General features: G+C 43.5%; 1 protein-coding gene across 16 annotated transcripts in view; it reads left to right on the top strand.

Annotated features, from left to right (window-relative positions):
- The window catches only part of MCF2L (MCF.2 cell line derived transforming sequence like), a 648,156-nt gene that overhangs the window by 323,618 nt on the left and 312,180 nt on the right, over positions 1–12,358 (top strand). For 10 of the 16 annotated variants that reach the window (XM_063953145.1, XM_063953136.1, XM_063953129.1 and 7 more), the window contains exon 2: positions 10,564–10,702. The exons of the other annotated variants lie outside the window; for them this stretch is intronic. In XM_063953145.1, coding sequence (XP_063809215.1) covers positions 10,564–10,702 — 139 coding nt within the window. The remainder of the gene's footprint in view (positions 1–10,563; positions 10,703–12,358) is intronic. 16 annotated transcript variants of the gene reach the window in all.

Here is a 12,358-nt window from a genome sequence, read left to right as displayed (position 1 = left end):
GATTTGCTATGACCCTGAGGTACTTGAGAGCATACCCAACAATCTGTTTTATTTTACACGTTACCCACTAAGGAGTGATGGTCACTCAATGGATGCTGGTCCATATGGATATTAAGACTGGATTGGCATTTCTTTATGCATCCATCTTCAACCATTGTCACAGAGCCTACAGATACAGTTTTTCTTTTTGAACTAACAATCCTTCAAAGAAAATGTTTACAGATAACATGGTTGTTAGATCGTGCCCGGTACTCGCCTTTGCTTGGTGATTGGGTTGCTATTGGAAATTTACACCTCCGTCTCAGTCATCAGGACCTTTCTGGATCCTTTCTCGACCTCACTGGTACTCTCACCGAAACAGACTGCTCTGGTCAACATCATGGTTAACGGGAAAATCCATATCACAGTCTCTTGGGGCAAGTCCATCTTACAGGAGGAGAAAAGAAGAAATTTGTAAAGGGGGCATAAGAAAACAGTTTGAGGGGGAGAGAACTTGTTACGATAATAAGTTCTCTCGTCTTGTTGTTCTTCTTGTTCTGCTGTCCTCTCAAAGGTGCTGTCTCTCAGTCTTCCAAACGAACATTCTGGTGATGCAATATTCCTTCCTAACCGGCGATCTTTCTGTAAGGAGAAAAAAATCTGGCATTACCATTGGTCCAACTGAGGGGTGACATACCATCTTTAAACCATGGAAACATGAGTGGGAAGAGAGAGACAACAAAAAAACAAAAGAGATAGAGAACAATTCATGTGCATATATACATTACATAACTCGACAATAACCACCAATGAGAAAAGAGAAACAAAACATTTTTAAACATTGTCAACATTAAGAAAACATTGTTAGCATTAGAAAAACATTGTCAGACTTATTAGGCTGTCATATCTATGTGTCTACTGGTCTCCTTGAGCAGTCCCTCCCCACCAGCACCTGCATTACTCCACTGTCTGTATCTGGCCAGAAATACATTGTGGCGGAGGTCATGCTGGGGTTTGGTAGACTTCTGCAAGGACCAAGTGGGTATGCAATGTGTGAATTCTTACCAATACTCGTCAGAGATGGGGATAGAGAGAGAGAGAGAAAAAAAAAAAACATTTCACTGATACATTTACAACGTTTCACCTGGTCATTCCTGTGTCTTTCAGTGAATGACCTCCCACTTTGTTAACCGTTACCTCAGGCTTACCATCAGTCCTATGATCACCTTTCTTGACTACCTATCATGGGTGTGGCTCAAAATTTCTCCTATCTGATCTCTGATTATAATGGTGTGTGTTGTAATTTTGCTCATTTCTTGGTCTAGGGGGTCTAACTTTATGTGGGTTATTACAGTTGTTGGCATAATGCCCTTCTCTTCTACAATTGTAACAGATCCTTGGCTTTCTCCGAGTGTCAGTGAACTGGGGTTTTGGCTGATTTGATGCCTCCTCAAACGCTCGGATGCTCATCATCATCAACCGTTTCCCCTGTTCTTCCCTGATTCCTTGGATTTCATGATTATGGTGTTGTCTTTCTCTTGATCTACAATCTCTTGCAAAGTGTCCCTTTTTATGACAATTGTAACAGACTTCCATATCTGGATTTCTCGCAGGGGTGTGGGGCTTTTGTTGGGGTGGTCTTGTGGTTAGGGCCTGTATATTTGCTGCCATTAACTTATCTCTTAGTGACTCTCTGTATCTGGTGATATTCTGATCATGATTAATGACGGCCTCTCTTAGTGCGGTCACCGAGATATCTCTCCAGTTTGGGTTGGTGGTCTGTACCTTTGTTTTTAATTCATCCTTTAAACCATTCATTAATACCTTAACCGCTATTCCTTTATGTTGTGCATTTGTCTTGATGTCTGCGATCCCAGTGTTTCTAGCCATTATTTGCAGTGCTCGATTGAAATAATTAGAAACATTTTCCCTTTCGTTTTGCCTTATGGAGAAAATGTCATTCCACTTGACAGCGGCTGGGAAATATATTCCTAACTGTCGGTTAATCTGCCTAATACATTCCTGATTGTGTTCCTCCATACAAGGTACCTCCGTGTCTAATTTACAATCAGCAATGAATTTTGCAGGGTCAACACTGGAGGGCAAACATGCCCTCAGCACTGTCCGCCACTCTTGGTTGGTGGGTCCTGTGGCGTTTCCTAGTTCTTTAATAAACCTTTGACATTTGGCTAGATTTTTCCTAGGATCAGGAAATTCAGACATAATTGATCTCAATTCGGTCCGGGACCAGAGACAGTGCATTGCACTGTCCTTGACGGGAATGATTCCCTGATCGTCAGTCTTCCCATTGGGGACTGAGATCACCCTGGCCAGATCGAACTCAGTTACATCATCTTGTGTTGGTCTTATAATATGGGGTACATTTGTTTGTGCGTGATATAAAACATTGTACGTACCTGTGGACACGACCTCACCTGACCCTTCGTTAGGGGGTTTGATTATTGCCTTTACCAATTTGGTCGCGTCCACCTGGATGGCTTTTGTGATGGTTGCTGGAAGAGGTGCTGACATCGTTCTGGGCTCACTTTCTTGTTTGTATTCCTGAGGGAAGTTTGACATGGGGTGCAACTTGCATAGGTTAATAGTTGTACATTCAACAGTATTACAATAATCATTGTTACATTTATTACACTTATTCTTATAATCTATATTACAGTTGCTAAGAGCGTTTTTATTGTTCCACCTTGTGCTTTTCTCCGCAACCACAATCCTCCCTGCTGCCATATCTCTCCCCTCAAGATAAGAGTCAGAAAAGTCAATTGAATCTCTTTGTAATTCACCTTCCTGTTGCCATAACTGCAAATAATCATAATGTTTACTTCGTCTCTTTGTTGGTTCAATGAGACATATCCTCCTCCTTAAATTTTGTAACACTTTTGGGCTGAAGCTACCTATTCTTGGGAACTTCTCCCCATCATGTACAGTCATTCTCTTCCATTCATCACATAAAACTTCAGCGTGATTTCCATATTTCTCACACATCACATATCGTGCCGACCCGACTGGCCGGTTCCCTAAATCAACCCGAACCGAGGTTGATCGCCCCCTACCTGAACAACTGGCCCCCATAATCTGCAGGTGTTGCTTACTACTCCTTTGATCTTTATATCAAGGTTTTCAGCGAACCCTTACAAACAAACCAAGATGTCCTGGGCAGGCTGGCGGTGGCGGTTTACCAAGTACCCCACTCACTTCTCGCCCACGTTGGCCAGTACTGCAATCACTGTAACCAGAGCTGCTGTACCCAACTCAGGGCCCCTGTGAACCTGTGTTTACTGGAACATATGAGGGTTACCCGCAGGACACTTACTCTTTCCAGTAAAGGTGGGGTTGTTAGATAGTTCCTGAGTGACCAGCGAACTTCCCTTTAAAAATAAAAAATTACACAAATCACGTCAGAATGTACAAATAGCGTTTGTGACCACTTTACTCTAATGGTATTAGGTCAGATTACTAACTACTGCACACAATTACGTGCGGTCCAATCGTTCAGTACATAAGCACTACTTGTCATGTACTGAAAGATTAATGGAATCGATGTTTCCGGCCGCGATTCCTTCAGCAAGAGCTTGTATGGCCTATATGGGTTCTGCACCAACACCCCAGGCGTTGTGCCTCTTGTACCTTTATAGCGGACCTCTTTGTTTATTTTACCTGTTACCTTATGACCTCCTGGTCTGTTACCGTCTGTTAATGACCTCCTGGTCGGTTACCTTATGACCTCCTGGTCTGTTACCTTATGACCTCCTGGTCTGTTACCTTATGGTCCGCTATACTCTAATGCTCAAATATTTATTTAACCAGGGATGCCTCCCTAGCCACCGTATATGTCACTTACACGTATGTTCCTTGACGAGTACCCGACTTTCCTTTTGGTTCAACCTCTAAGTTATATAAACTTATGTGATAAAAACACACTCACTCAACACATGTACACTTTGTTTCTATATCTATTTCTGCGCAGAAATTTTTCTTCAGCCCAGCAGTGTTACCAATTTGGAGCAGGATCTGTTAAACTAAATTTCAGATTTTTCCAAAAATAGATTTGCGTTATTTACCGCGTCGCGTTATTTACCGCTGTGCGTTACTTATCGCCTTTGCGCTAATTATCGCTTTGCGCTAATTCAACTTTTCGTGACTTGAGCTACGTGGGCGTAACCGGACGCTACGTTGCGTAACGTACGCTGCGTGCGTCTGCCTTTGGATTGCGTACGCAAGTCTTTTGTTAGGGACACGTGTACGCAAAACAAAGATCCACCGTAACACAATTTCTATTTTTATCAATGTAGATGATCCCTGATCATCTACCGCACACCACACTGACTGCCTTGTCTCCCAGACAAGCCGTGTGTTGGTCTATATTTTAACTATTACCTCTACTATGAAATAACAGCAAATCTCTTTTAGCACTTTCTATCAACTATAAAAATTGGCAAACAGGAATAGTGATATACGAAATTGAAAAAGAAATGCAGATATATATGTATGCGTGCGTGTATACGCAAGACAGAAGAGAAATAAAACAGTTTTAAAAGACACAAGCGTTTTGTTCTTACTTCCGGTTCCCGGATTCCTTCAGCACTCTTTATCTAAGCGAAGCAGACGCTTATCCCGTCAGCACTGCGAGACAACCTCCCACCCTTTGCTGGGGGGATAATGTCTGCTGATCTACCTAGTGCAGATATGAGAAGGACAGGACGAGTCCCCCAATTGACAATGCTAAATTCCTTTGTCGTATAAACAACCCTTTATGAAGTCTAAGAACACTGTACGCTGCTTACTTAAGAAGTACCGTAAGGGTACGCTATTTGCGTAACGATCGCTCAGCCGTAGGCGAGACGCTCAAGCGTCACGTTCGCTCACGGCCCAGTGATCACAGGACAGCACGTTAAGGGCTATGACTAGAGTAATGATTCGCTATGGCGTAGCGGACGCTCGAGACCACGAGGAGATCACCAGCGGCGCAGACGCTCACAACGCTATACCTTTATGTCTAAACCTTATACCAATGAAATACACAGAATACCTTAATGTGAATACAGGGTGTAAGTGCAACCTTGTGTAACCTGACTAACTACAAAGCTGCTTGAGCGTCACCGACGCTCAAGTGAACACTTAACACTATAGAAAATACACAGATACTGGTTTAGGGTCCAAAGCCTATTAACTGTATTATATCTAATATACTTGTAAAAAGGGATAACAGTACAAATGATACACTACAATATAACAGAGACTTCCTAACCAAAATACAATACTATCTAATACAATACAATACTAGTCTAGGGGAGATGTGAGAGAAAAGAGAAAGGAGAGAGAGAGAGAGAGAAATGGAGAGAGATGAGAGAAATTGGCTCACAGTAAGACAATGATTACGGAGAGAAAACTTACGCACAAAGGGAAACGATCGCATGCGCCTGGACATCCAGCACCCGATTTTCAGCAATGAGAACCGTTGAAGAGTGAGAGCTGGATGTGGTCGGCCTGCCTATTTATGCCCCACACACAATGCAATCCTACAGTCCCTACAATCCCATTGTCCATTGGACGTCGGAATTCGGCCCTGCATCATAACAAAAGGTCATAGGTTGATTCATACAGGTGGGCTGTGACGATTTCAAACAGCTCAGGTGGGTGGGGAACTAGGTTTCCCGCCGCATACCTGAGTATGAGTAAATAGTAGAAATGGACATAAACTTCTTATGTCCATAACTATCCGCACGAGCGATTAATACGCTCCAAACCAACACCGGAATATTGCTAATTAAATACTCTTCCGATGGGTACCAAACACTGCTGCATGACTCCTGTTAGACCCTTCCTACAATACAAAGAGGGATTCCTCAGCTCAGGGACATTCTATATTAACCAAACTTTCAGAAACTATCAAAGGGATCATGATCTACAAACTACATTAATACTGAAAATATGTAACGAATGAGTCGCACGCTACGATTACATAAACTCTACCGTAAATACGCATACCGTGCGCCCGCGGGTGCACGCTATTGCGGGTATGCGCCTTCACGGGAGAGCGTACGCATGCGCAGCGCAGACCAGTGTGCGGTGCAAATATGGCAACGTGCATAGAGACATTTTTCTGACTTTGACAGATGTTCGCCTGATTGAGGCGAGGTCAAGAAACAAGTGGTGCAAATCGTTGTTTCTCTCTGACTGTTCTTCAACACAGGGAAGGGCTGTTGTTCCCAACGACGCAGATGTCGGAGGTGGTATCAGGGTTGATACGGAACGGTTGAGGTTCTGTGTTTTCCTGTGGGAAGAAGTCTGAGGATCCTGAGTCGGATCAGATTTGCAGTGCCACTCCATCAATATGTTCCGTTGATGAAGAAGTTGGGTGCGGCCTAGGAGGCCTTTTCGGTGAGCAGGTCGAATGCCAGAGTGATTTTCACGGGACCTGTGGGGAATGTAATTCTAATGGCCAGGATATCACTTCAGTGGTGTCTGCTCAGTTCTCACCTCCTGGAGGGACGAAGGTTCGGGATCCAGGATTAGATCCTGTTGTCCATGTATGCAGATCTCTGAGGCTGGGGAGCAGTCCTTGCATGGGAAGTGTTTCCAGAAGAAAAGGTCAAGCTGGGTAGCTTGTCTACAATAAGCTTTCTTGAATTAAGAGCTGTTTTCAACGAACATATTCTTCGTGATCTACCCGTGTTAATTCTGTCGGATGTCTTGAAAGCAATGGCGTATGTAAGTCGCTAGGACGGAACAAGGAGCAAAGCGGCAATGGCAGAAGCCCAAATAGTTTTCCGCTGAGTGGAAAGACTGGTAAACGTTATATTAGCAGTCTTCGTTCCAGACGTAAATGACGGAGAAATAGATTTCCTCTGCAGACACGCTCTCCATCCGGGAGAAATACTGTCGTGATCGAGAAGTTTTAAGGAAGTGACAAGTCTTTGAGGAATGCCTCATTTGGCCATGTTGACGTCTCACCTCAACGAGAGACCTCAGGAATATGGTTCCAGGTTAAGGGACACTCAAGCTATAGCAGTGGACGCCCTCGTGACACCTTGGGTGTTTTTAGTCGGTCTGTGTGTCCCCTCCGCTTTCACTCTGCTGAAGGTGATAAACGTAAGAGGGTCAGAGGTTCCGGCGATCCTCATTGTTCCGGTCTAGCCAAGGAGGGCTTGGTATCCAGTTCTTCAAGATTTGTTCATAGAAGATCCCTGGCCTCTTCCTCTACGGGAGGAACTCTTACATCGAGATCGGGGCGTGTATCAGGATTTACCGCGGCTGCGTTTGACGGCATATCCTAGTCTGAATGGGTATTCCCAGTGTGGTCATTTCCACACTTCTTTAGGCTAGAAAAGAAGTATCGGCGAAGCCTTACCACCGTATTTGGCGTCAATATGTGTCTTAGTGTGAATATAAGAAGGTTCCTGTGGAAGACTTTCAGCTGAGTCGGTCTTCTCCATTCTTTGCAAGCAGGTGTAGATGCAGGCCTATGGTTTGGCTCCGGTTTAGGGCAGTTTTGGCCTTATAAATTTTCTTTAAAAAAAAAAAAGTATTGCCCACATTTTCCGGAAGTTCCGACTTTCGTGAAAGGAGTACTACACATCCAACCTCCATTTGTGCCCCATTGGCACAGGGGGATCTTGACGTGGTGTTGCGTTGCTTGTGTCTCACTGATTGGAACCCTTACTGAAGGTTGTGTTAAAATTCCTCTCTTGGAGAGTGGTCATGCTTTTGCCTTTTGGGCGATTGCAAGGCGGTTGTCTAAAGTAGCGGCTTTGTCTCACAAGAGCCCCTGTTTGTTTTTCCAAGTGGATAGAATGAGAACTCGGGTAGTGGTTCTCCAGAAAAGGGTTTTCGGTGTTTATCGAAAACCTGCCTATTTTGATGTCTGTGGTAACTTCAGAATTGGTTGATTCTATGTCGTTCGATGTAGTCAGGGCTTTGAAGATTTATATCACCAATTGGGCTCAGTTTGGGGTAACAGAGACTCTGTTTGTCTGGTATGATCCCAGCGTGCTTGGGGCGCCTGCGTCTCTGCAGTCTGTTACACGCTGGATCTGTGATACGGTTCGGCGTGCTAGTTTACGGCTGGATTGCCGTGACCGAAGTCGGGTGGAGACATATTCTACTAGGTAGATGGGCTCTTCTTGGGCGGATGCCCGAGGTGTCTTCTTGGCGGGTTACCTTTGCCGAGCGGCTACTTGGTCGGGTTTCAAACACCTTTGCTAAGTTCTACAAGTTTGATTCCCTGGCTAATGGGGACCTCATGTTTGCTCAAGCTGCAGAGTCGTCCGCACTCTCCCGCCCGTTCTGGACCTTTGGTATAGACCCCATGGTCCTTTTGGAGTCCCCAGCATTCTCTAGGACGTACGAGAAAATAGAATTTTAGTACCTACCGGTAAATCCTTTTCTCCTAGTCCGTAGAGGATGCTGGGCGCCCGGCCCAGTGCGTACTGTCTGCAGTTATTGATTTTGGTGGCACTTTGTGGTATTTCTTATCTGTCAGGCTATTGCTGACGTTGTTCATGCCATGGCATGTGGTTTCTTATTATTGGTTGGGTTGACACACAGGTTGTGTTACATATTCTCTCAGCATATGGCTGTATGTTTTTCATACCATCGGCTGGTATTCTGTTGAAGGCCATGTCTTGCGGTATGTTTGTGGTGTGAGCTGGTATAACACTCACTGTGTTTAAATTATAAATTCTTTCCTCGAAATGTCCATCTTTCCTGGGCACAGCTTTCTTACTGAGGTCTGGAGGAGGGGCATAGAGGGAGGAGCCAGTTCACACCCAGTTTAAGTCTTTATAGTGTGCCCAAGCTCCTGCGGATCGGTCTATACCCCATGGTCCTTTTGGAGTCCCCAGCATCCTCTACGGACTAGGAGAAAAGGATTTACCGGTAGGTACTAAAATCCTATTTTCTATACTTGTTTTAAAAACATAATTTTTTGCAACTTTTGCATACTTTACCATCTACGTGGACTACAATTTAGAATGATAACTTGAGACATCTTGCTTTGCTGTACACTAATTGGGGTTCCATGTGCTGCAAAATAAAATTTGACACTAAAAAATCCCATCAAAAACTCATGTCGGCTATTTCCATGTGTCGACCATTTCTGTGTTAACCTTTTGAACCTGTTGACCTTTTGACCATGTCGACCTTATGCATTTGGTGTCAACCTTTTGACTGTCGACCTATTATACCATACCCAATGTTTTCACACTGGTAACCTGGGAGTCTTTATTTCATTCAGCTAATCCTGCATTCATTTCTGAAACTCATTAGTTTGTGCTTGCTTCTATTTCATGTCATGTTTTATTCAGTCTAGTGATATTTTTCCTGCAAATTCTAAAGTAAATATTTGACACACACAAAACCTTTCTTATGTTTCATGCAGACGTGTACTATCCCTGCGGCAATGGATTCTAGGTTCTTTACATGGGGTGTGGATCATTAGATCGACGGTGTTTAGGTCAACTACTATAGGTCGACAGGGTCACTATAAGTCGACAGGTCAAAAGGTTGACATGAGGTTTTTTTGGGTGTCGTTTTCTTCGTAAAGTGACTGGGAACCCCAATTAGTGCACCGTGTCCCGGCAGATTACCATTCCAATCGTAGTCCACGTGGATCGTTAAGTATGAAAAAGTAAAAAAAATTTTTTTTAAACTCATGTCGACCTTTTGACCTGCCGACCTAGCACATGTCGACCTAGTAACCCTGTCGACCTTCCAACCCTGTCAACCTAGTGACTGTTGACCTATAGTGGTCGACCTAGACACTGTCGATCTTCAGACCGGATCTCCTTTACATGTACTTTGAAAATACTATTTTAATATAAACCCAGTAGTCCGAAAACAACATGATCCTGGGAGGTAACTTCTCAATCCTCTACATGGGGTTTGCATATTAACTATTAAGTCATGTGTTTCAGAAAACAGGCCAAGGCACGGGCAATCTAGCATTAAACCACGTTCATTAATTAAGCTGCATTGTCAATAATTTGTTAGTGCAGCCTTTCCCAATCCTTGCCTTTCAGATAAATTCTCTAGTGCTAAGCTCTCTTTTTAAATATCTATTTAAAGACCTTAATGTGAAATAAATCCCTATGAGCTTCTGAAATATTCTTTCAAAGCATGTTATTGGAGTTCATTGAGGAGGACAGCTGCCTATTTCACTGAATATTTCTTTAGGGCAGAGGAATGGTTTTACTTGTGAGGTCGATATTTAGTAAATGAAGGGCACCTCTAGGGAGGTTTGGGACCGGCCATATACCAGAGGCTTTTATAGAACTGCAAGTTCTCTGAGTTGTTCACACTGCTAGAGACAAAACAACTTTAATCATACACGTCTCATTGCAGAGGTTTAGAAATGCCACAAGACAGTGATAATTTTTTTCCTCCTTATTTTATTGTATAGATATTTTTTGTAAGCTAAAGGAAAGGTGTTTTACCTTGTCAGACTGTCACGCCAGCCCAGCTGAAAAGCATACTAGCCTTGCGTGTAATCTGAAGAAAGGTATTGTGTCCCTCACTGCTTGGCTTCTACTGAAAGGCAGAGTTTGGTGCTCTCTTTGTACTTTTCAGACCAACTTGCAGAGAAATAGGTCACTTAGAAGAGGACGGCTATATAGGAAATCTGTCTGGAACAATATGACATTAAACCTCATCTCCTTGCTATGTAAGGATATCTCAGAATTGTGGCTGCTTCTGAAGAAAAGGACAGGTGTGTTTGTTTTTAATGTTCTTTATCTTTGTTAACCCTTAGGTTAATTTGTTTTCATATGGGATTTACTAGCTGTTTCTCAGTGTAGGCATGGTGAGGAGAATTATGGGATAACTTATAAGCAATGCTACTGTATATTAGAAATGTTTAGCGAGCACCTCTTTTTAAACATTTTACTAAAGGTTTAATTTTTACTTGGAGTAGTGGTCACAGTGATCTGCCATATTATAAATATATATATACATATATATATATACATATATATATATATATATATATATATATATATATATGGAGAGAGAGAGAGATATTGGTGCTGTGGGATAGTTTATCACAGCTTGCTGAAACTATGGAAATTCTGATCTGGTGTATTGACAATCCAACACCTGAGCCGCCATTATCCATCGGAACAGATGAAAGCTGATCTGTTTCCATGGCGTAGCATGTCCATTGGTGTCCCCACGCTATTGTACTGTTTCAACCACTCCTACTTCAGTATTAAATGTCATGTGTATATTATGGTTGAACTAAACACATCTTTTGGCTGCTATTTCAGATTAAGCTACTGGTAGTTGTTGTTTTTTTTTTTTAACGACTTTTCCCTTTAGCCTTTAAAAAAAAACGACCACCATGAATCATCCAGCTTCCCAAAGTACAATTTGGGCCATCTTTGTTGATTTGACAGCTTCTATTTTTCTAAATTGCTGTGTGCAATGCAAATCTAATGTCTTGTCACGGGGAAGCAGAACCATATATCAGAGAGTTGCATGATGCAGCGGTCTAACAGGGTGGCATTGCTCCCTGTTTCATCCCTGCCTGATGAGCGGATGATGTAGCTCAGACTGGGTGGGGCTGCCAGTACCAGGAAGTGCAGCACTGCCCAGAGCCTCCTCTGGACGCTCTGGACAGCTGTGCAGGCTGCAAAGTGCGTGTGATGGTCTGGGCGGCACTGCAGAAACGAGCCATTCCAGACACCCTGCTAGCCAGAAGCAAGGGCCGTGGGCACCGCACGCAAACCCCAAATAATGGCCCTGGAATGATGAGTCCACTTGATTGTTAAGCTACTTTAATATTATTATAGACACGATTACATTGGTTGTAGATTGTGGTAGTAGAGAAATTAGTCTGTCTTTAGTCTGTCTTGTTGTGAGTGTTTTTGACCATGCACACACGATTCTGTAATGTTATAGAGAGAACAAAGAAACTAGAACTCACATGAAGAATTCTCCTTTAGGAAAGGTGGACCAGGCATAACACTCTGGTCTGGCCAGCCCCATTCGCCTCTCCGCTGGACCCCGCTCTGACACAGTTCTCCCTTCCCACGGCGGCCAGTCATTCTCTGCCTTCTGTTGACGTCCAACGGAGGAACCTTTGGGGCGCGCGCAGCATTGAGACGGGAGAGACCTTCTGCAATTGTAGCTCTAACCATAAGCTCAGCCTTACCCTAACACCAGCTATTGACATTAAGCCTGTTGACGTTCACAGTGTTGACATCAAATGCTAACATCTTGACTGTTGGTGTGTGTGTGTGTGTGTGTGTGTGTGTGTGTGTGTGTGTGTGTGTGTGTGTGTGTGTGTCACTAGGTGACCTCTAGGGACTGTGTGCGATCCAATACTATGAAAAGTTTGACTTAAGTTGGATGCACACCTCAGTGA

This window comes from Pseudophryne corroboree, chromosome 2 (assembly GCF_028390025.1).
Source record: "Pseudophryne corroboree isolate aPseCor3 chromosome 2, aPseCor3.hap2, whole genome shotgun sequence".
Classification (NCBI taxonomy): domain Eukaryota; kingdom Metazoa; phylum Chordata; class Amphibia; order Anura; family Myobatrachidae; genus Pseudophryne; species Pseudophryne corroboree.
The sequence above is the reverse complement of the archived record's forward strand: the minus strand, read 5'-3'. Positions and strand labels throughout refer to the sequence as shown.